General features: G+C 50.1%; 1 protein-coding gene across 2 annotated transcripts in view; it reads right to left on the bottom strand.

The window, feature by feature from the left end:
• The window catches only part of CLIC6 (CLIC family member 6), a 231,039-nt gene that overhangs the window by 73,085 nt on the left and 133,096 nt on the right, over positions 1–24,858 (bottom strand). Inside the window, exons 1-2 of one of the 2 annotated variants that reach the window (XM_086935372.1) lie at positions 3,778–3,905; positions 71–180 (exon numbers count right to left, since the gene is read on the bottom strand). In XM_086935372.1, coding sequence (XP_086791498.1) covers positions 71–180; positions 3,778–3,840 — 173 coding nt within the window. In that variant the 5' untranslated portion in view covers positions 3,841–3,905. Of the gene's footprint in view, positions 1–70; positions 181–3,777; positions 3,906–24,858 lie in introns of those variants that run through there. The other variant, XM_086935371.1, reaches the window with a different exon arrangement.

Genomic DNA, 24,858 nt, shown 5'->3' with positions numbered 1-24,858 from the left:
GTCAACGGAATTATTATTTTACTGATATTATATTTGATGCAAGCTACAAAATGTCTATGATCATACATACCTCTTCAAGTCCACTGTTGTGACATTAAAAATCACTCCTTTTAACCACAAGATCATAAAGAGGCGCTGAGAAAATGGACAGTTTCCAATGCTTTCCCCGTCACTGCCAGCCTGAAAGAATAATACAGAACTACTGTCCTTATTTATCTCTATACTTTTAAAGCATTGCCTTAGCTCGTGCACATACATATGAAGAACACATACCTGTAAATACCCCACCATTACAGCTGTGCAAAATAATGGTAGGGAAGCAGGTTATGGTGAATACCTCTTATAACTCATAGCACTGAAGTCGGTTCTCTATTGTATTATTTGTTATTGATATTTGCTGTCATATAGATAAGTTATGGATAATTCTCCCTGTTCATACAAACTGCTGATGAAGCACAAATTTGAACTCCAGTGCCTGTAAATAAAAATATCACGAAGGTAGCAATAAGGTTGGCAAGCTGTCTCATAGTCTCAAAAATGGGAGGGAAAGCAGGTGCAAAGTAAGTGAGGCACTAGTAAATCTAAACATGCCATCATTTCACTTTTGTTTTGTAATTTTACAAAGATACTGCCAAACCTTGAGGCCCTGTAATGTTGGTATAACACCAAGCAAGACTTTGTCGGGATAGAATGCCAATCTCATAAATAGCATGGCTTGATAATCACCTTTTCTACAGTAATCCTCGTTCATGCTTTTTTGTCAATAAAGCATCTTCGTCCTTTTTTCTTCTCCGTAAGGAAGGTTCATGGGCATGTTCCCTTTCCTTTTGTTTTTCGTGTTTAGCTATGCTACTGGAAATAACTCAGACCTAACAAGCTGATAACAAGCACTAATTCTAAAAAATAAAAAAAAACTCATGCTACTGGAATATGCTCACAATATGTTTCTATTCTTACCTCATTCATTACTGCTATCAACACTACCTGATTATTACAAAGTGCCAGGCACAAGTGGAATGTGGAGAAAATGAAGCCTCTATTGTTATTTAGAAACTTCACAATCAACAATGTCCTACATTTGGCCCTCTCCTGGTCCATAAATACAATAAAATATGCCTTATTATTTATATCTGAAATATTGTGACTACCACAGAGAACAATTCCGTACAACAGCGGAAAGACATTGTTGTCTTTATCCAGGTAGGAAAAATGATGCTTTCAACCTTGAGTGCATTTTCCTTGTTATTTTCCATTCACTCTATCCATAAATGCTCCCCGAAAACACTAATACATTAGATAAGAACTTGTAAATGGGAAATGTTTGTAAAATCTATAAAGTCAAAGGAAGAGTGAATCTGCCCAACTTTAGCAACTATGAATCGGCCTTTAGACCTAACCAACCAATGTGGTTAGTAGAAATGTTAAGCAATGTTACTGAGAAAACTCGCTGTATTGAATTATTCAAAATAAGGGAACTGTAAGGCAGAGGTCATGGAACCATTTTCAGCGTGGGTGCGCTGCCATTAATGTTACATCTCTGAAGCCATATAGACTGCGAAAAATCCAAGCGTCACACAAAGAACAATTGTAGCAAATGAGCAACGCCAATCAGCAGAAGAGTGGTATGGATGTAGTATGTAGCCGGTGGTGAACTTTAGAGCACACTGTTGCAGCTATATCACTAACGCATGGTGGTAGCACACTATAATTTACAGACACCACATTCTCCATTGTAAGGGACGCCAAATGCGCACAGACATGGAGATTTACTGATAAATCTATATACTGCACTTTCAATATGTAGAAATTGGGGTTTAGAAGATATGTATTATTTGCATGTCACAAACAAAAAATGGCTTGATTTTTTTTTATGCTATTAAAATCTTTGTTTTCCATCACATTCAAAATGACAAAACTAAATACAGTGTGTGCTTTCTTGATGGCGGATATATTTTGAAATAGTTGCACAGTTCATTTACAGGTTTTTCAATGTTGCTGTGTATTAGAAATATAAATGGCATCCTGCAGCCTTTCCTTTCACATGCAACAGTAAGCATGGCTATTTACCAAATCCTCTCACACTGCATTCTGAGAAAGACAAGTAAACACCAATCTCCATGTTAAAAGAATAAGCAGCAATTTGTCAGACATAGCTTGTCATCTCTGGATTCACAACTAGTGTGGCAAAATAAAAACAGTTTCTAGGCCTCGTTATTGCTCATTCGCCTTCTGAGCTCCATGGTTATTTTGAGGGTCTGCACCACTACTTCCAGCACCGATGCTACAACGTGCAGTTGTGCGTACAAAACGACAGTGTGCGGAACAGAGCAGTGAGAAGGACCTGAAGCACAGACAATAGTTTCAGGTGGGATCTGATGGTATGAAGGGGGTATGAAGGGGTTTCTGGCCATGGAAGTGGAGTGGAGTGGAGGTAGCCAGGTCGCACCTTATACCCCTGCCATGCTCTTTGTTACACTTCAAAGTGTTTTTGTTACCCCCCCTACTTTGGAGATCAGGAAGGCAGCCCTGTTTATTAAACATATCCCCACAGCAGCCAATGTGTGGCTGCCAATGGATCATCTTCGTGATGTCACTAGAGGTCAAAGGGTGTGTGATGTCATTTCCACTAACCTCGCATTATTCTGAACCAACATCTGTTTTTCTGATGACTGCTTATTAGAGAGAAATGTGCGGTTACAGAGCCTTAGAGCAGGAGTGATGGCAGAATAACATTGCGTAGCACACTGAACAGGGTCGGAAGCAAGACAGAAGTATTTTACAGTGAACTGAGTCATAGCATGTAAAGCAGAAGAAGCAAATAGAGATGAGGAGACACCTACAAATAGATTGAAGAATCACCTATAAAAAACCTACATTAACAAAATTGAGATTGAGAGCTAGCCAAGGCAAGAACTGACAGGTGAGGTGGTTGAAGACAGGAAAAGTGGTAAGAGAAGGCGAAGGCACCAGTCTAGAAGGCGCTAGAAGGAGATCATGCCCAGGTGGTCAGATCACTAGAGAAGAGCGACACTGAGCGAGGAGAAAGAACAAGATCCGGCAGAAGCTCTGTTGTGCCTGAGCTACCAGTCCTGAAGGGAGACGTGGGCAATCCGGTGGGAGACTGCAGAAAATCGCTCGCATTTGGAAGAAAAAAGAGGACACTATGGCGCGTGACATTCCAGGGCAGAACAATCAATACAATGTTTTTCCTTGACCAGTCTCCAAAACCTTTAGTGCACAAATGGCTCTGCAGAGCCAAAGGTGCTGTCTTCCAACTCTGTAAAGAGCTTCAGCCGTGGTACTGCTGAGACATCATTTGAAGAGTTAAAAGTCATCTTGAGAAGTTCCAAGTACAGAGTATCTGCCTTAACAGAAGCAACAAGACAAGCAGCCAGCACCTCCTGAAAAACAGGTATTGGAGCTAACTTCAATGCACTTTTAAGCTGAGAGAGGTCACGGGTCCTTCCCATTCTTACCTGCTGATCTGCTCATTAAATTGCTACCTAGAACACGTGGTTACTTAGTGCATGCACTGTAAAGAACCTAATCTAATTTGAGGTTGGTGCATAGTCCCTTCCTGTGTCTGCATGAAAAGTTGTGAAAAATAAGTAAACAGTCCATTATTATTCGAGCTCTACTCCCCTGCCACAAATGATCCCCACCCTCATAGTGGTAGTTGACATCACAATCGCACAGTGTACGCCAAACATAGCACCTCTATCACATGGAGCATCATACAATGATTTGGCGTGCAGAAGAGGCCCGATGGCAGCTCACCTTCATGATGAGATTGATATCTGGAAAGGGCCATCCAGTCCCTCCTCCGCTGTGTTCAGCCATCTCCCCCTGGATAGCTCCTGTCGCTTACTCGCCTTCTCCGCAGAGTAGTCGCTTCTGTACCAACTCAAGCATCTTGAATGACGCAAGATACAACCACTCAACACCCTCCCTCACGCTTGTCTTAGCGGATGTTTTGCGCACTTTGGACAAAGCCTTGCAGTTTGGGAACACAATCAGCCTGGCTGTCGTCCCTTGGTTCTCTTAATATCGCCTTTATGCGTCTCAAGAGGAAAATGAGGCAAAGCCCGCGCAAGGGCATGGGGAGCTGGCTCTAAGGTTCCAATAGGCCATTTCTGGTCGTGGGCTGTAGGAATGCCAACAGCTTCCAACCGAGAGGCCATGAAAGCGGCTATTGTGCTGCTGTCCTTCAGCGGCGCTGAGGCTGAGCGCTACTCCATTATCATGCAGTGCATGAAGGCTGCCTTTTGCTTTTTAAATGATTTTTGCACAGATCCAATTGAGTAAAAGTAAGCTGTTACTGAGGACCGATTTTGAGTGGGTGGTCAAAGCATGAATCTTGGTGCATGTGCAGTCCTTTTTGCTGCACTACAAAGGGGCAGCTAAGTCACAAATTCAGAAACGAATTCTCACAACATAAAGCCTTCTTGCTAATTGTGTTCATTGTGTGGACTGAACATGTAAGATAATGCAATGGCAGATGAGAGGTGAGGGTTTGCCAAGAGAAGCTTTAGTTTTTCTCAATCCTATAACATGTAAATCTACAAACAGCATACAAGGCAGTGCGTCACTTTACGTAGTGTACTCTGCCTGGCTGGCTTTGAGCCATGCAAGGACCACAGGTGGGAAGACCAATGTGAGAAAGTTATGAACATGCGGAATGGCTAGATTTTAGAGTTAAGTGGTAATGTGCAGTCCTCTGAGTTAGGAGCAGGAAGAGCTACTTCCAGACCAGAGTCCAATCCGAAATTCCCAAATAACCCAACACTACTCCTATGGTGGACAGTACTTCAGAATCAGAACTTCCTCCAGAAGTCCAAGAATCTCCAGGTATCACCCAACTCAGCACAGGTTCTAAATATGTCATGTGTGTCCGCTCCAAGTAGAAACACCCACCGCCTACTACACACCTGACAGAAAATACCACTGCTGCAGCATTCTCTCACTTCCCTCGCTATCACTTGTGTCCAGGATTAGTCAACGGAATCTGCTTTGATGCCAATTAATATGTTTCCTGTGATCACTGCCAATAACTTCAGAGACTTCCTTGAGGAAGAGTGTCCAGTATGAGAGATAAAGATGTGCCCCTTGCAGTGGCTTATAAATCTAAGGGGCAACGCCAATGACATGGGTACTGCCACATGAGGTAGATAGGGTGCGATTAGGCTCAAGAACAACCACACTGTGAAAATATATTTTACAAACAATCATTTAACGCTGACAGTTTTCAACTGTACTTTTAGTTCATTGAAATTGTGCCCTGGAGGTATCATATCAACATACTCTTTAGGCATTAGTATTTATCCCAGCTTCATATTGTATATCAGCAGGACACATTGAGCCACACTTAGAAAGGCAAACAGGACAAAAAGGGCTTGTGCATTCTGGGATAATCAAGTGAGCCACAACAGAATAGTATTGGAAGCAACAAGAATTCACATTGGTTAAATATGAGGAAACAGAGGGCCCGATTACGATGTCTTACAGACCTCCACTGACAGGTCGTCGGTGGCGGTCTGCCCGAAATCCAGTGTCACGGTCTGACTGCCATATTACGATCCAGGTGGTCAGAGCGCTGTGGACAGGGGGAAAGACCGCCGCCTCTGACAGAATCGGAGATCTCGTCGGGGTGGCGGTCGGACAGGTAATCCCTGAATGGCGGCTGTGCCTGCGCAGACACCACCATCGGGATTATGATGTCCCTTTCCCTCTGCCTTTTCATGGTGGTCCGACCGCCATAAAAAGGCAGACAGAAAGTGAGTTGGGGAGCCCCCTGGCAGGGCCCCCATCCCCCCATAGGATTCCGTTATGGGGTTTGGGGGGGGCACCCAAGGTGCCCCCGAAACATCCATGCACCCTCTGCAGGCACGACATGTGTTTCTAAATATTCCTTTTTGTATTTAAACCCCTATGCTACCTGAAACAAGGGCTTTCGAGGTTTGTTTTATAAAAGATATATAGACTGAAGCACTTCTAATCTTAAAGTACAGTTTTCCACTGAATTCGGTGAGACTTTCCATGAAATCCTGTACCGGGAATCCAGGTATAATACCCTTAAAGTTACATATGTAATTTGGCTCATAATATCAAAGTGCAAGCGTGTGGATTTTTCATACACGTGTGTATATGCATTACATCTGCATATTAAGCATAAGTGTATTATAATGAATGTCCAAGTTGTTTCATTTAATAGGACAACTTTCTCTGAGAGATTTTCAGCCACAAGATACACTCATGGCAGGGAGTGAACGATTTTGTAGTAGACAAGAGCATGTTACAGTGTGGGAAAATAATGGCCATTAAATAGTTGTTACATCCAAAGAGATAAAGTCCAAATAGTGAATAAATAGACGTTTTATACAAACATACAACAATTAAAGGAGAATACCCAGAATATAACACACCTACCCCCTGAACCAAACAGCACAAAAAATAATAAAAAATAATAAAAAAAAATTTGCAGGGAACTTTCCAGTAACAAGCGGAATTTTTTACTCTTGATGCCACAAAACCATCTTGACAATCATTCCTATAAAGCCCATGTAACTCTGCTCTAACACGACACTCGCATTTGGCCACTCTCCTGGCATTCCAAACTTTACCATCTTGAATGACTACACTGTTCTGATTTACCTAGACTAAGCGTACAGCTCTACCAAACTTGGAATACCCTATGGCCAAAACCCCAGGTTTGTGAATCCTGACCCAATCACCCACTACAAATTCAGGCTTCTTGACTTTCCGCTTGGCATCATAGGTGTGGTGACGGTCTAGCGTTCCGTCACCCGGATACGGAAGGGCCGGGACGGGAAGCGGAAGGCGGCCATTTTGTGTTATTGGCGCCGACCGCGAACGAAGGCAGAAGTGGTTCCCGGCGCTCCGGGCAATAAACACAAGTTACACCTTACCAGGCATTTGAGTGGTGTTTTTGGGGCTTCTATAATGGCGACGAAGATTGGGAAGTGAGAACCCGCCCCACCACCATCGGAAAAGTAAACAAACCCGAACGGAGCCTGCAGCACACCCGGAGCGTGGCAGTCCCGATCACAGGCAACAGCACGCCCCAGGCTGACAGGGGTCTACACAGCTACAGAGGTACGCCTACCTGGAAATTATTACCACGGGGGCACCGCAATCGAGGGGCTAGCGCAGGACAGCAGGAAAGGGGCATCGATACACTAGGGAGCCCTGCCCACGACGCAGCATACTTCCCTCTAAGCAGAGGCCCGGCTCAGCACGCTGGCGGCGCAGCACGGACGCGGGGAAAGGTCTAGCACCGCGGACACAGAGCAAAGGGACGGTCAGCAGGCACTCCCAACCATTGAGGGAGCGGCGAAGGGAGGAGCAACAGACAGTGAGCACAGTGACGAGGACACGGACGCGCAACCGACGCCAGGGAGCCCACCTGGCAGGCGCATTCCTGATCAAGCGGGCCCCAGAGGGATCAACAAGATGGCTACTCAGTCCACCTCCCTCACTCAAATGGTACCATTTCTGTCGAAGAGTGGTGAACCAGAAATGCAATGGGAAGACTGGAAACGGTATTTCCTCAACTACTTGGAAGCCTTGGAGGAAGAAGGCGAAGCACCATTCTCGAGTGCGAGGAGAAAGAAGATACTACTACACAATTTAGGTCCAGAGGGGATTAGAGTGTATGATACCATCGTCAAGGGCACAAGAGACGCAGCAGACACAGATGTGTTCAGCCATGCCATCGCAGACCTCGATGCGCACTACAGGCCTGTAGTGTGTGTGGCGATCGACAGACACAACTTCTTCCAGAGGAAGCAGAAGAGTGGAGAGTCGGTGGACGAATATGTGGTGGCACTACAGAAGTTAGCACTCACGTGTAAGTTTGGCACGCTGCATGATGACTTAATAAGAGACCAGATCATTATGCACACGTCCAGCACCCATGTCCAGGAGAAACTGTGGGTCAACGGAGATGCCCCCCTAAAGGAAGTCTGGGCCTTAGTGAAGAAAGCAGAAATGTCAAAGCGATGCGCACAAGCTGCCAGAAAGGAGACAGGAGGAACACAGACGGTCTGCAAGATTATGACGCTTGTGAAGGGCGAAAGAGCGAAGCAGAGAGACCAACAAAGGGGCCAAAACAATAAATGGACTTCCCAAACCAGCCACACAGAATAAAGGACAGGAAGAGGTGGACGCCCGAGCTGTTACAGGTGTGGGAGCATGTCGCATTTAGGGAACGACAAGGCGTGCCCGGCATTCAGGGCGAAATGCTCCTTCTGCAGTGTGTTTGGGCACTATGAAAAAGTGTGCCGCCGGAAACCCAAGGGGGCCATGGTCAGATACGTTGACCAAGAACAACGAGAAGAAGCAGGGAGCCATGAGGAGGAAGAGGACCTGGAGGAGATCCTCTACATCGACGTACAAATATTGGAAATGGGAGGCGCCGAGTCAGAAAAGCCTAAGCTGAACATGCACATAGGAGGTGTGCCCATAGAGATGATCGCAGATAGTGGAGCGCCCATTCCCATAATTCAGAGAAAGGTATGGGAAGAGAAATTTGGGTCAAAGATAGAAGAGGAGTTGCGCCCGATGGACTTACGACCGGTTACGTATACGGGGCAAAGGATTCCAATGTTAGGGTACTGCCCCTTGCTGTTTGAATTCAGGGGCCGTCAAGCAAACTGCAAATTGTACATTGCTGAAAAGGGCCCGTCAGTGCTCAGCTGGAAGGACCAAGGGGCCCTAGGAATGCAGTTGAATCCAGGAGGCATAGAGAAAATCATGCTTATGGACGTAGAGGAAAAGGACAACGGTGAAGCCTGGCACAAGGCATACCCCAAGGTGTTTAGTGGACAAATAGTCGAACTGACCAGGTACAAACACCTCATTAAACTGAAAGAGGGAGCGAAACCAGTCGTCCACAAAGTAAGGAACATCCCCTTCCGGTGCAGGGAAGCGGTGCAGGCAGAGCTCGACAGACTGGAAGGAGAAGGTGTGATAAGAGCAATCGAGAGCGCGGAGTGGCTTTCGCCCTTAGTGGTAGCGCAGAAGCCAAATGGGAAGGTGAGGCTGTGTGTCGACCTCAGTGAACTCAACAAAAGCATCCTGGTCGACAAGTTTCCCCTACCCCGCATGAGTGAGATGCTGGCAAAAACTAAAGGTATAAAGTGGTTCTCCACAATAGACTTGTCGTCAGCCTACCACCAAGTCAAGTTACAACCATCGTGCAGTCACCTCACGTCGTTTATCGCACCTTTTGGCTGTTACGAGTTCGTAAGGATGCCGTTTGGCTTAGCTTCAGCGGCCGCGGTATTCCAGAAGCTTATGCACAGACTCTTCTGGAAAGTACAGGGAGTTCAGTTCTTCCAGGACGACATCCTGGTCATGGGAGAGACCAAACAAGAACACAATGCGAAGCTGCACACAGTGCTACGCACGTTACAGGAAAACGGATTGACAGCAGAGTGGTCAAAATGCAGATTTTGGGGTGCAGTCCGTCACGTATCTTGGACATGAGGTGAGCGGGAAAGGTATCGAGCCAAAAATAGCCAACATGAAAGCCATCCTGGATGCACCTACCCCAGGCAAGAAGGAAGACGTCAGATTATTCCTAGGGATGGCTGAATTTTATAGCAAATTCATTCCCCACTTTGCCACTAAGACGCACTACTTACGCCAACTTCTGAAGGAAAAGAATGGCTTCCAGTAGAACCAGGAGGAACAAGAAGAATTCGATACCTTGAAACGAGAGATGAGCGAGACCATACCCCTGAAGGGGTTTGACCCGGATGCGGACTCCATTCTAACAACTGATGCGAGTGACCGGGGCCTGGGAGCAGTGCTGATGCAGTGGTCGGAGAAGGGAGAAATATCGACAGTTAGCTTTGCTTCGAGGTCCCTGGCGCCCAACGAAGAGAAGTTCAGCGTCATAGAAAAAGAGATGCTGGCCGTGGTATGGGCGATGGAGAGGTTCAGGCAGTACCTATGGGGTGCCAAATTCTTGGTGAGAACAGACCACAAGCCTCTAGTCAAGGTGCTGACGTCCAGTGGCCACGCGCATGCTACGCCAAGGATCGCCAAAATGACACTGCGCTTATTGGATTTTGTGTACGATGTAGAGCACATACCAGGGCCGCAGAACAAAGTGGCTGATTTTTTGAGTCGTGCGGCGGCCATGGAGGAGGCAGACAAGCAAGAGCGCCCAAGATGGGAAGGATATGTAGTGGCTACCATTCAGGATATGGAAAAGGTGATCAGTGCACAAGAATGGGAAGAAGCCTACAAAGCAGATGAAGACATGGAAGCGATTAAAGGATACGTGGTCCATGGGTGGCCAGAAAAGAGACACCTCAAGGAAGCACTAAGACGATACTGGGAGGTGAGAGACGAACTATCACTGGCAGAGAATCCAATATTCCTCCTAAGAGGCGACAAAGTGATTCCACCGCAAGGCATAATCAATCAACTGATGGTCCTACTACACGAGGGGCACCAGGGAATCACAAAAACCAAAGCTCTGGCCCGGCAAGCGTACTGGTGGCCGGCCATCGATGCCCAAGTAGAACGACATGTGAGATTATGTGAGTCATGCGCCAAAGCGGACAAATCCCAGAGCATGTTGAGACCACCCTTGGGAAAGTTCCCAGTACCCGATGGACCGTGGGAAATGGTGTCAGTCGACATTATGGGACCCATTCTCAACAAAGAAGGAATACAGAAGTATGCCCTCGTCCTGATTGACAAGTATTCCAAATGGCCTGAGGTAGAAGTGAAGGAGAACGTGGATACCGACGCAGTGGTGCAATTCTTGCGCACCATATTTGTCAGGGAAGGAATTCCAAAAATCATCACGTGTGACAATGGGCCGCAGTTCACTTCAGCAAAGTGGGAGGCGTTTACATCTAGGAATGGGATAGAAGTTAAACATACCTCCATATATCACCCATCGGGAAACGGACAAGTGGAACGCTTCAACCGAGTGATAATGGGCACCATTCAAGCTGCCATCAATGATGGACTGGACTGGGAGAAAAGCTACTGAAGATGATATGGGCCTACCGGATCACCCCGGGCAGCACGGGGTACAGTCCCTTCAAGGTGCTGAGGGGGAGAGATGCTTTTACAAAGGACAACATGGCGTGGAGGAAAATGGTTGTGCAAAGTAAATGGTCAACGGCTGTGGTCAGGAGGAACCTCAAGAAAGCACAGGAGGTGTACACCGAACACTTCAACAAGAGACATAGTGTACAAGGAGTGGAACTGGAGAAGGGCGACTGGGTAAGGGTGAAGTTGGCAATCCTAAAAAGGAAGGGGGAAAGCAAGTTCTCGCCACCCCTACAAGTACTAGAGCCTTACGCCAGGTCAGCCCTACTCAGTGATGGGAAGGTGTGGTCACAGGATAGAATGGCGAAATGCAGCAAGATCCTGAGGTGGGGAGAAGAGACAGAGGAAAGAGCAGAGTATGTAGAAGATGGAGAAGATGGAAGTGGCGGAAGGAACAGGGAGAAAGTAGAAGAAGGTACGCAACAAGTGGAAGAGAGGAACGTCGAAGGGAACGGAGAAGAAGGAGTGGACGATAGAGTGAGAGTCTGGGGCAAGGAAGTATTGGATAAGGACATGATGAGAAGTGACAAGGAAGGTACAGGAAGGAGGAGTGACAGAACGGAACAGAGAAGTGAGGGAGAAGATGGAGTGACGAAGACGAGAGCTGGGAGAATCGTAAAGGTACCGGAGAAGTTCAAGGACTTTGATATGAACTGAAAGTAAGGACTAGAATTTCATTTTCTGTTATTGCATAAAGGGGGGAGATATGTGGTGACGGTCTAGCGTTCCGTCACCCGGATACGGAAGGGCCGGGACGGGAAGCGGAAGGCGGCCATTTTGTGTTATTGGCGTCGACCGCGAACGAAGGCAGAAGTGGTTCCCGGCGCTCCGGGTAATAAACACAAGTTACACCTTACCAGGCATTTGAGTGGTGTTTTTGGGGCTTCTATAATAGGCACATTTTGTCCTTTCCTGTTTCTCTTTCACTCTTACTGCCGAACATTCCTTACTTTCCTCACAATTCATTCCACCGTGCCTCCTTCTAAACCACCATGGACACAATTTAGAGACACTAAAAATACATTTCTAAGTTCCTCTGTGCCCAAGTCCAGTTGTTGCACCAGTTCAACACAATCTTGCTTGGGGCCACTTACTTGAACCATCAACCCTGTCTTAATGCACAGAGGTGGCTGCAAGCTTTTAACCACCACTTGCACTCAGCTCAGCTCAAGACTTGACGCTACTCAATATTCAGCACTCTCGCTCAGATCGTCAACTAAAAAGCATCTTCACTGCTCGTAAGAGACAAAGCAAATTCACATTGCATTCACGTGGCTTCCATGAAGCTGAGTAGCTACAAAGATTTGATGCACACCTAAACTTGACATCGAAGAACCTTTGAACTTCAAACTAGTTTGACATAGCTCATCAGTTTCCTTGACTTACTCAACGCAGCCCCTGCACCTGCAACACACATTCTTCATCACCGGACATTCAAGTTTAGCTAGCACACAGAGGGTCACAGGTTCGAATACAATTCAAGGTGTTTCTGATTGTGGTTTTTTGGCCAGTTGCCTTTCCCCTTCAAAAAAAACTTGGGTAGCGCATCCTTCATTTTTTGTGAAAGCTTTTAATGTTTACAAACTCTTAATCCACGATCCACTTTTAATTATTTTACCTCCATTACTTTTATTACATTTGAGTGTCATGCCCACAACTTGATTTGGGCCTTGAAGTTCTTAATATCCTTCAACGGAGTAAACATTGTGTCACATATACCATACACACTTTGCTCCAGAGTGTAGCCTTGCATTTAATGTCTTGGTCCAGAGAAACTAATTTTCTTTATAAGCCTTGGCTTTAAGATTAGTACCATCATGTCGGATCCTCGCTATTTATGAATGGTGGATAGGATCTAACTTGTGTGTGTGTCGCAACCGCAACTACTGGGACATAAAGGACATGAATGCCCTTTACACTTTTAAGGGGATTTGTTTTTTCAGAGGGTTGAGAATGACCTCCTGCTGACATGGCCCTTGAAGAAAAAAGACTGACTAATCATTAGACTGAGCAAATGAAGCACAAGGAAAAACATCTAACATCTAGCGCTGAGGACAGAAGACTGCACGGTGAATTGTACCTGAAGAAGGGGCAACTGAAGATTCTTAAATATATTAACAGCTACATATCCGACTGGTAACGATACAGATTCACAGTGAACTGTTTAAGAATTAAATTGTGCCTTACCTCAGATTGAGAAGGAGAACTCAGGAATTGCTTTTATAAGGAAATGTACTCTAGAGAAGTTGAGTACTACTTTTGTGAAATACCTTAGAAGTGGCACAACACATAAACTGTCTTGATATGCAAGTATAGGGTGATCCTCGGAAGTTACAGGAGGAAATTTAGGGGTAGAATCAAACATCGTCACAAGACCAGGGAAGCACCAAAGGGGTGGGGATTGGGGGAGGAGAAGGGAGCTAAACAATTAACCCAAATCAGTGGATGGTAGTATTAAAGATAATGATGTAATAGTATATGGGGTAGATCACTTTCTTAGCAATTGTTTTGCTTAAAAATGTACACCAGCATCTCATATATGTATGTGGTATTTGTACAGCATGAACATAGTCAGAAGGGCAGCAGAGCACCCGTACAGGGTCAAGGAAAGCATACAGCCAAAGAGTGACAGGAGAGGTAGCTGAATTGTGGGAGCAGAAGTCTACTGTCACTGCACTGTGAAGAACTGTGGTTTGTTATGTTATGCAGATTTGTAGAGCGCACTATTATCCAGGAGGGCATCCTAATCTGGCTTCTACTCTTTCCTAAATTGGAGCGGCATGGTCCTGATGGATTTGAGAATGTCGTTCAAGATTCCAGTTGCACAGAAGGAAATGGCCTGCTGTCTTGTTTTTCTTTTTTAAAACATCTTATTCTCTGGTCTGAGCATCTTAAGTATTAAAAAACTGGTCCTGCATGAACTAAAGTCAGTTTGCTTGCCCACAATTTTCAAGTAGCAGCAGCGGGTGTGTTGGCTCAGCAAGCTGTCCTGCTGGTCACCAATCAGAAGAATTTGCTTGTGACATATCTCTCATGCAATTTTTTCAAATTTGGCATGGTTTATATGGTAATATCCTGTTTTTTAGTCCTTGGAAATCTTACCACAAATTAAAATTATATTACGTCATTAACATGCCCTTAGTTTGAGCATCTGGACATACTATACTATGGGGTTTGCATGTAGCTCAACAATATCGCACTATGCACTTTGATGGTTGACTATGTTTCCTATGTTTTGGGAGTTAAATTGACTTTGGAAAAATGGTGTGCAGAACTTGCAGTCACGAGCCTGGGAAAGGTAGTAAGCCACCACAACAGCAACTAGTGTGTATGGTGATGACACCTGGAAGGTATTGTCATTAAAGTGATGTAAAGACACAGGGACAATCTAAGGTAACCTGCACAATCATAATATTGCACTGTTTCGATAACTCAGGAGCCAATTCATAAACATATTGAAAAATGTGAAATCTTCGCAACACAAGGTTCACCGTATGATTTGTGTACATTTCCAACTTTAAGGGGTTTCAAAAAAATGCCCAAGAGCATGGTGGGAAATCTATGTAAAGTAGAAATTATAATGGAACTGTTCATTAGTACATTTTTGTCTTTTTAGTATTTATCGGGGAAAATCTCTTTCCAGGTTAATACCAAGCAGACATGAAACAAAAATACGATGCACTATAATCAACCCCACCCTGGGAGGGAGTGGGAGAAACCTGGGTCTGTATCGGGGAAGACTTGCACTCAGAGTAATGAAGATTACTGGTAAGAAACCGCTGGATTCCCCAGTAGTCAATAAAACAATTGACTGGGAAAAAGCTGCAAATCATTTGGAAAATTCCTACAAAAAGGGCAACCAAATGTTTCATTTATGAGGCCATCAATTTCTGCAAAAAGATAACAACTTTTTGGGACTGAACTACACTATTGCTACTCTTATTTCATTACATCTGTAGCTATGTGATCTATGTTTGAATGTAAAATTACTAACAAACCTGAATATGTGCTACATAGAAAGTCTTGGAATAATCAATACATCTGTAGATACGTGATCTATGTTTAATGTTAAATTACTTACAAACCCTATTAAGTGCTATGTAACAAGTCTTGGAATATACATGGGTATCGAGAGCAAAGCTCCACAGCTCTCTTCCAAATAAATACGTCCATAAAAAAATTAAAATTTGAACTAAATCATAAGTACTATGTCTATGGATTTCGACTGTATCACTATGTATTGTATTTAACTACTTCTTATACTTTTTAAAATTAATAAACTTATTAAACAAAAAAAATATGAACTAAACGGAAGTATTTATATCAACATGAGAGATTAAAGAAATGGTCATTAAAAAATCTTACTTTTTAGCACCTTAGCCTGTGTCACAAATAACTTCTGAAGTTGCAAAAAGTGTATTAAAAAATAAATACATTTCACTTGATTTTTGGGAGATCTGCCTATGCACTATGAGAAGAGTGGCGGTGATCTCGATGGCATGAACTCCTTTTCATGGAGGGGTGCAGTCGGCACACAGCCATAAAGGGCAGAAGCCAATCTTCCTCCACCTTTACTGCCAGCTGAGGGTACACAGGCGGCCCAATTTACAAATCCCCTTTGTTTGTCATTGCCTAGGTGACGGTAAATTTCAGGCGGTCAGAAGTGGCGGCAGCCATCCCCTTCCAGTGTGTATCTTTCCATCAGGCGTAGTCCCGGCTGCAGATGAAGATGCCCTTGTTACCATGACAAATTCCAAGGAGGACTGGACAAAGACTGCATCAATTTCTTATTAAGCTGGGATGATAAATTGTCCACTTGCAAACCTAGTAATCCATTCACCTAGGAGCCAATGTCCTTTTCTGTACTGTTGGAAGTGCAATGCTATGGCGTGGAATAATGAGGGTGCTGCTCTGGGAAACACAATGATCTGATCTAATCACATTTTTGCCTGCAGTCAATAGTGCATTTGTAATAGTGCATTTGGGTACAACACTCAGACACCTAATAGACCCACTGGGATTTCAAAGGAATTCCAAATATGTTATATTATAGCTCAATTACAAGTGGAATGCATTCAGTCCACTCATCAACATTGAACCCATGACCTCTGGCTTTGTGACATTTATAGCAAGACACATCTATTGAGATGTCACTCTCGTGCATTCGTGTCAAACAAACAGTCGCTTTGTAGCCTCAGTTTCAAGTTTTTATAACCTCGTAAACCACCGAACCAGAGGCTTGAAGACAATATGACCTTTTTATTGACGCAAGGGGTCAAAACGCATTTGCAGAGAGCTAGGCCAATTGCAAAGACACGGGGAGCCGGGAGATTGTGTACATACTATCCTTGGCCTCTCGTCGAATGACGTCCTTTCTGCATTAGAAATGTATTCATCTTTATTTCAACAAACTAATGATTATAGCTGGCTTCAAAAAGAATGGCCTCTTTCAGCCATACCTAAAGAACATGCAACAACTTCGTTTCCATCAACAATTTTGAACATTTCTGCAGTTCAGTGAATTCACAAAATCCAAAGGTTTATGAAATCTACACAACCAGTTGGCTTCCACGCTTTCTCCTGTTGTGCTGAATAGGGATTGGGGGGGGGGGGGGGGGGGCAGCCGACCAGCGGGAGGCTTGCCCCAACGGGGTTTTTGGGGCCGGTAGGAGGGGAGGGGGACACAGGACCAGGACGGACAGGAAGGACGGTTGGGCTGTTTTTGGGCTGGGGGAGGGCAGTTGGGCTAATTTTGGGCTGTTTTTGGGCTGGGGGGTGGTTATAGCCTGTATGCTCTTGTCACTGTCCACCATTTTGTGGACAGTGACACAGCAGCCGGTTTAAAACGCTGGGGGCCTTGTTTTTCCTGGTTTTGCGTGTTGTTTGCGGGTTTCTTGGGCCGTGGTTTGGCGTCGCGGCAGGAGGCGGTAGCGCATGGTATCCGAGGCTTCGGCGGCGGTGAGGACTGAAGAAAGGGCGATTCTGGGTGACCCCCGGGCCCAGGAGGCGCTGAGGCTACTAGAGGAGGATGGATCTGGTGCGGCCCGACCTCCAGGTAAGGCCGCCGCGGCGCGCTGCCAATGGCGCCGAGGCAGCGGTGATTGCTTGTGGGCCTCCGCAGTCCCGAGCGCGGAGGGCCCGGGTGGTGGGAGGGGAGGGAGGGAGGGAGGCGGGAGGGGGAGGCAGTCGGGCAAGGCCGCGAGGCGCGGTAAAGCGCCAAAGAGTGCGAGGGGGGCGGGAGGCCCCCGGGGACGCACTACGCTACAGTTTGTGGGCGGGGCAGGGGGGCAGAAGGGGGCTGGGGGAGATGGCAGGGCGGTCCCTGTTGAGAGGGCGGGGGCCCTGGAGGTTGGTCGGGGGGGCACCAGGGGGGTGGATCAATCAATCAATCAATCAATCATGAAATTTGTAGAGCGTGCTACTCACCCGCTAGGGTCTCAAGGCGCTGGGGGGAGGAGGGGTCGCTACCGCTTGAATAGCCAGGTCTTGAGTTGTTTCCTGAAGGAGAGATGATCCTGGGTCAGCCGTAGGTGGGTGGGGAGGTAATTCCATGTCTTGGCCGTCAGGTAGGAGAAGGATCTTCCTCCGGCGGTGGATCTGCGAATATGTGGGACGGTGGCGAGGGCGAGGCTGGCGGATCCGAGCTGGCGAGTGGGTGTGTAGAATGTGAGGCGGCTGTTGAGGTACTTGGGGCCCATGTCGTGGAGAGCCTTGTGTGCGTGGGGGAGGAGTCTGAACGTGATCCTCTTGTTGACGGGGAGCCAGTGCAGGTCTTTCAGATGAGCAGCGATGTGGCTGTGACGGGGGATGTCCAGGATGAGTCGTGCAGAGGCGTTTTGTATGCGCTAGAGTCTTTTCTGGAGTTTGGCTGTGGTTCCCGCGTAGAGGGTGTTACCGTAGTCCAGTCGGCTGGTGACGAGGGCCTGGGTGACCGTCTTCCTGGTTTCGGTGGGGATCCACCTGAAGATCTTGCGGAGCATGCGCAGGGTGTTAAAGGAGGACGACGAGACGGCGTTGACTTGCTTGGACATCGTGAGGGAGGAGTCCAGGATGAAGCCCAGGTTGCGAGAGTGGTCCGTTGGCTTGGGGGCGGGGCCCAGGGCAGTGGGCCACCAGGATTTGTCCCAGGCAGACGGAGAGGGTCCTAGGATGAGGACTTCCGTCTTATCTGAGTTCAGTTTCAGACGGCTGAGCTTCATCCATTCACGACGTCTTTCATACCTTCCTGGAGGCTGGCTCTGGCGGTGGTGGGGTCGTTGGTGAGGGAGAGTATCAGCTGGATGTCGTCAGCGTAGGAAATGATGTTTAGGTTGTGTTGGTGTGCGATGGCTGCGAGGGGGCTCATGTAGACGTTGAAGAGGGTGGGGCTGGGCGAGGATCCTTGAGGTACGCCGCAGATGACTTCGGTGGCCTCGGATCGGAACGGGGGGAGGCGGACTCTCTAGGTTCTTCCGGCGAGGAACGAGATAATCCACTCCAGTGCTTTCCCTTGGATTCCGATGTTGCTGAGGTGCTGTGTTAGTGTGCGGTGGCATACTGTGTCGAACGCAGCTGAGAGATCCAGGAGGAGGAGGGCAGCTGTTTCCCCGTTGTCAAGCAGGGATCTGATGTCGTCGGTAGCTGCGATGAGGGCGATCTCGGTGCTGTGGTTAGCTTGGAAACCGGACTGTGAGGGGTCGAGGGATCCGTTTGTCTCGAGGAAGGCGGCGAGTTGTTTGTTGACGGTCTTCTCGATGACTTTGGCAGGAAAAGGGAGGAGCGAGATGGGGCGGAAGTTCTTGAGGTCCGTGGGGACCGCGGTGGGTTTCTTCAGGAGGGCGCTGAGCTCGGCATGTTTCCAGCTCTCCGGGAAGGTGGCGGTGGTGAAGGAGATGTTGATGATGTCCCGGAGTTGGGGTGCGATGATGGAGTCGGCCTTGTTGAAGACGTGGTGGGGGCAGGGGTCGGTTGGGGATCCGGAGTGGATGGTGTTCATCGTGCGGGTGGTGTCTTCGGTGCTGATCGGGGTCCAGTTGCAGAGGGTGGTGGTGGGGGGCGCTGGTTCGGTGGTTGGGTGCGTGGTCTGTGCGCCGAAGCTGTTGTGTATGTCGGCGATCTTGCAGTGGAAGAACGAGGCGAGAGAGTCGCAGAGGTCTTGCAAGGGTGTGATGTCGTTGTTGCAGGCGCTGGGGTTGGATAGCTCTTTGACGATGCTGAAGAGTTCCTTGCAGTTGTGGGTTTTGTTGTCCAGTCGATCTTTGAATGTTGTCCTTTTGCTGGTGCGGATCAGCTGGTGGTGTATACGGGTGGCATTCTTGAGGGCTGTCATGTTTTCTGTAGTCTGGTCGTGGCGCCAGGCTTTCTCGAGGGTGCGGCAGGTTTTCTTGGAGGTTTTGAGTTCGTTGGTGAACCACAAGGCTTTTTTGCTGCCGGGTCTGCTGGCAGGGTTCTTCAGTGGTGCGAGGTCATCGGCGCAGTTGGTGAGCCACTGTGTGAAGTTGCGGGCTGCTTCGTTGGGGTTCGTTGTGTTGGCGGGGGGGTTCTGGATGAGGGAGGTGGTGAGCTGGTCGGCGGTGATCTTACTCCAGCTCCTACGGGGAACCTGTTGCGGGTGGTGGTGGGTCGTGGTTCTCCTGAAGTTGAAGTGGACGCAGCTGTGATCAGTCCAGTGTAGTCCGGTGGAGTGGCTGAAGGAGATGTGCTTGCTGGAGGAGAAGACGGGGTCAAGCGTGTGGCCGGCGTAGTGGGTGGGGGTGTTCACCAGTTGCTTGAGTCTGAGGTTGGCGAGGTTGTCCAGTAGGGCGGCCGTGTTGCAGTCATTGTTGTTCTCCAGGTGGAAGTTGAGGTCCCCTAGAAGGATGTAGTCTGAGGAGGTGAGGGTGTGTGGACTGACGAAGTCTGCGATGGCTTCGCTGAATTGTGTGCGTGGTCCCGGGGGTCTGTAGATGAGAGCGCCTCTGAGGGTGGCCTTGGGGTCGGTGTGTATCTGGAAGTGAAGGTGCTCGGCGGCAGTGAGGGTGTCGTCAGAGTTGGTTGTGATGCGGATGGTGTTTTTGTGGACGATGGCGATGCCTCCTCCGGTTTGGTTGATGCGGTCCCTCCGGGTGATCTTGTAGCCTTCCGGGATGGCTATGGCGATGTCGGGGGCTCAGGAGGCGTTCATCCAGGTTTCCGTGAGGAATGCGACATCAGGTGATGTTGTGTCGAGGAGGTTCCAGAGTTCGACGGCGTGTCTGTGGACGGAGCGGGTGTTGAGCAGGATGCACTTGAGGTGATTGTTGCTGGTGCCTAGCCTTGCGGGTGGGGGGCAGGTCCGGTGGCAGGCGAATTTGCAGGCTTTGCAGGTGAAGAGTCTGTGGGTGCGTTTCGGAGTGGCTCGGTAGCAGGCTGGGTTCCAGCCGGCGTTGAGTGCGTGGAGGGTGGTGGCGTCGTAAGTCCGACGGGTGGGCTGGCAACGTCGGGGGCCAGGGGTCCTGACTCTGGGCGCGGTCCAGGCCCGGACGGGCATAGACGGGCTTGCCTTAGGCGCACAATCAGCACGCCTGCTGCACGTGAACGCTGCATGTCCTGTCATTGGCCGCCATTAAAGGCTGGGGGAGGAGGCGGGATCAGGGCAGCGAGGGGCGTGTCCGCGGGGAAGCGGCGGGAAAAGGTCAGGGGGGACACAGAAGGCAAGAGGAGGTGTAGGGGGGTGGCAGAGGGCTGTGACGGTGCAAAGAATACAGAGGGGAAAAGGACAATAGGCGAAAAGGCAGGAAGAACAGCAGTAGAGAATACAGCAATATAGAATGCAAGACAACCTTCAGCAAGGCGATGGCGGGGCTCCAGGGGCTCGAACCCTGTCGGGAAGTGGTAGAGCGAGCGCAAGCAGCGGAGCGGGTGGCGGCAGTGAGTGACTCGGCCCTTAGGTGAGGTCGAGGTCACCCCGAGCGAGCGAGAGGGCTGCTTGACATACGGAATCGGGGCGGCGAGGGGCGTGGCCGCGAGGAAGCGGCGGGAAAAGGTCAGGGGAACACAGAAGGCAAGAGGGGGAGTGGGGGGTGGCGGAGGGCTGTGACGGCACAAATACAGAGGGGAAAAGGACAATAGGCGAAAAGGCAGGAAGAACAGCAGTAGAGAATACAGCAATATAGAATGCAAGACAACCTTCAGCAGGGCGCTGGCAGGGCTCCGGGGGCTCGAACCCTGTCGGGAAGTGGTAGAGCGAGCGCGAGCAGCGGAGCGGGTGGCGGCAGTGAGTGACTCGGCCCTTAGACGAGGTCGAGGATGGGGCCTAGGCTGCAGGAGTCGGGGAAGGCCAACGGAGGGGTGCTGGGGTGTTGATGGAGCAGGAGGGTGGGGGGGAGGGTAGAGGGGGTGGGCCTAGAGGCGGGGGGAGAAGGGTCACCCCTATTAATAGAGGAATCAGATATGGAGGAGGTGGGGGCGGGGAGGGGAGGGGGGAGTGGGGTGGGAGCTGGTGGCGCCTGGCGCGGAGGGGGGGCATTCGGCACAGTGGGGCCGAGGGGCACAGCGGGGTTGGGATGGGAGTAGCCCGTGGGAGGGCAAGAAGGGCCACCGAGGGGATGGGCCGGCTTTGCCTTGTACGGGCGGTCGCACTCGAACGTGGGACATGGCATGGGACGGCGTTGGGCGGCGACAGGAGGAGTCACCGCCAGCCCCCCCCCCCCAAAGGGTTACATCGGCAGCCGGGGGTAGGGGGATACATGCAGCTCCTTTTACTTTGACTGTTGGTACGAGTGCAGTGGCGAGAGGGGGTGAGTGCGTGGATCTGGGGGATCTGATGCGGGTGTGTAGAGAGAAGGTGGGGTTGAGCCGGCTGGAGTCCAGTGGGGACGGCCGGAGGCTACAGGAGGCTGGGGATGGGGAGTCTGAAGAGGAGGGGGAGATACGGGAGGGGGGATCTAGTAATGTTGTTGGCAGTGTGTTGCACTGTGTTGTTCGGCCCGCCCTACCCGAGGAGGGGTGGGTCAGGGTGAGCCCAATGGTCAGAGCACAATCGGGGCCTGCTGGGACTTCAATAAGGGGGCGTGTGGCCGGCAGGTGTGCCGTTTCCGGCACGAGTGCTCAAAGTGCGGGCGGCGACACCCAGTGGTACGCTGCTGGGGTGTCACAGGGCCGCCAGGTCAGCAGCCCGCACAAGGCGGAGTGCAGGGCGGGGGGTCACAGAGTGGGGGGCAGGGAGGTGGTCGGGGGGATCTGGGGCTTTGAGAAAAGGCTCATTCACCGGTTAGAGTGGCGCGGATGGAGCCATGGCCTGCGGCGTACCCGCGGGCGGATGACGAGGCCGTGTTGCAAAGCGGTTTTTGGGACGGTTTTCGGCTGGGCTATGAGGGCCCGCGGATTGCGCGCTGGGTGAACAATCTGAAATCAGTACAGGCTCACAGAGGTACTGTGAGGGAGAAACTGGTCAAGGAGGTCTGCATGGCGGGCCCATTTGCGGAGCCGCCGCTGCCGGGGTTGATCATATCCCCGATATCAACGATTTCACCGCGTCGGACTTGGCGTCGGTGTCCTACTCCTCGGTGGATGTGGCGCGGCGGCTCGTGTCAGGGGTGGGACGGGACGCTATGATGGCGAAGTGTGACATTAAGTCGGCGTTCCGCTTGCTCCCGGTACACCCGGAGGACCACCAGTTACTGGGAATCCAGTTTGACGGTGGCTTTTTTGTGGATAAAGCACTGCCGATGGGGTGTTCCATCTGCTGCGCGCTATTTGAGCGCTTCAGTTCCTTTTTGCAATGGGCTTTTTCCAGGCGCACAGGCGCTGAGATGGTGACGCACTACCTGGTGGGGCGACCCGGTGCGACGGACTGCCAGCAGTTGCTGGACAGTTTGGCAGGGATGATGGAGGAATTTGGGGTTCCCCTGGCCCCGGAGAAGACGCACGGTCCCAGTACGGTGTTGTCCTTTCTCAGTATAGAGCTCGACTCAGCAGCCATGGAAGCACGCCTGCCGGAGGACAAGAGGTCGGCGATGTTGGCGTTGGTGGGCGACATGCTAGGTAAACAGAAGGTGTTGGTTCGGGAGGTGCAGGTTCTCCTGGGGCACCTTAACTTTGCATGTCGCGTGGTGCGAGCGGGTCGTACCTTCTGTTGGCGGCTGGGTCTGGCTCTGTCGGGCTTGACGCTGCCCCACCACCACGTGCGTCTCTCGGCGGGGTTGAAGGAGGATTTGCGGATGTGGCGGGTTTTCCTGGAACGGTTCAATGGTGTGCCGATGGCACCGTCGGAGGATTGGGAGTGGGACATGACGCTGTACTCTGACGCGGCAGGTGTCGGCGGGTTTGGCCTGTAATATGACGGGAGATGGTGCGCGGAGCAATGGCCGACATGGTGGCAGGCGGGGGCGGAGCATTGCCTTCCTGGAGTTGTTTCCATTGTTGGTGGCGGTCAAGGTGTGGGGGGCTGAGTTGGCGCACAATCGGGTGTTGTTCCGGGTGGATAACATGTCGGTGGTACATGTGGTGAACAGGCAGTCGGCGCGGGACCCCTAGGTGTTGAAGCTCATGAGAGTTTTTGTGCTGCGCTGTTTGGAACATGACATTATGTTTCATGCGCGCCACGTGCCAGGAGTGGACAATGACATAGCGGATACCTTGTCTCGTTCACAGTGGCAGAGGTTCCATGGGCTAGCCACGGCGGCGGAGACAGTCAAGACGCCTTTCCCGGGGGATCTCTGGTCGGTGGGAGACAACGGGTCATTCAGCTGGTGAGGGCATCGGTGGCTGCGTCCACGTGGAAGGCGTATGCACTGGCGTGGGAAGAGTTTCGGCTCTCTGGTGCGGTAAGGCGAGGGATCCCTGGCAGCGGGAGGAACAGGTGGTGCGATTCATGTTGAGCTTGATGGACAGAGGTTTGTTGCGGGTCACGATTGCGGGCAAGTTGGCGGCGGTAGCGTTCATGGGGAAGTTGTGGTAGGGGTATCCCCTGTCGGCGGGTGAGTTGGGGACTCGTTTAATGGAAGGGTGGGCGAGGGAGAGGGGAGCGGGCGTGGCGCAGCGTCGGCCGATCACGGGGGTTTTGCTGGTGGACTTGATTGCTGCGCCGCCGTCAGTGTGTTGCAACGGGGAGGAGACGGTGTTGTTTTCCACACTCATGTCCTGGCTGTTTTTTGGAGCTTTTCGGGTGTCGGAGCTGGTGGGTGTGAAAGTGGGGCGGGGTATCCAGTGGGAGGACGTGGATGTGGCGGTGCGCTTGCGACGCTCAAAGATGGATCAAAGGGGGGTGGGGACGTGGGTGGTCCTGGGGCCGAGTGGTCGGGATGGGGTGTGTCCGGCGATGTGGGGTCGCCGGCTGGCGGCGTGGCGACGGGCGTCAGATGACGAGGTCTTCGGTCGGAAAGGAGGCGACAGGGTGACGGCGGCTCAGGCTTTGTGGGTTCTGCGGCACGCCCTACGGAATATGGGTGAGGACCCGAAGGCGTTTGGGACGCATTCTTTTAGAACCGGGGCGGCGACGGAGGCAGCGCGGTGCGGGTGGGGGATGGAGGAGATCAAGCGCTGGGGCGATGGAAATCAGACTGTTACAGGCGATATGTCAGAATGAGGGGGGTAGAGGGGAGGGTTTGAACTGTGTGTTCCGCCCTCTTACATGTCAGTCTTTTCAGGCGCTGTGGCAGGGCCGGAGGTGGCGCTTCTGAACCTTTACTTGGGGGGACATTCATTTGTCAAGCTGGCTGAGAGGGCTGAATGGGACAAGCACCGGACGCTCAACTTGGAATTGGATGACAGATTGTTTAGATGTCATTGGAGGGGAAAGGGGGGAATGCTTTGGCATGAATTGAT

This window comes from Lissotriton vulgaris, chromosome 8 (assembly GCF_964263255.1).
Source record: "Lissotriton vulgaris chromosome 8, aLisVul1.2, whole genome shotgun sequence".
Lineage (NCBI taxonomy): Eukaryota > Metazoa > Chordata > Amphibia > Caudata > Salamandridae > Lissotriton > Lissotriton vulgaris.
This window is presented reverse-complemented; position numbering and strand designations above follow the sequence as displayed.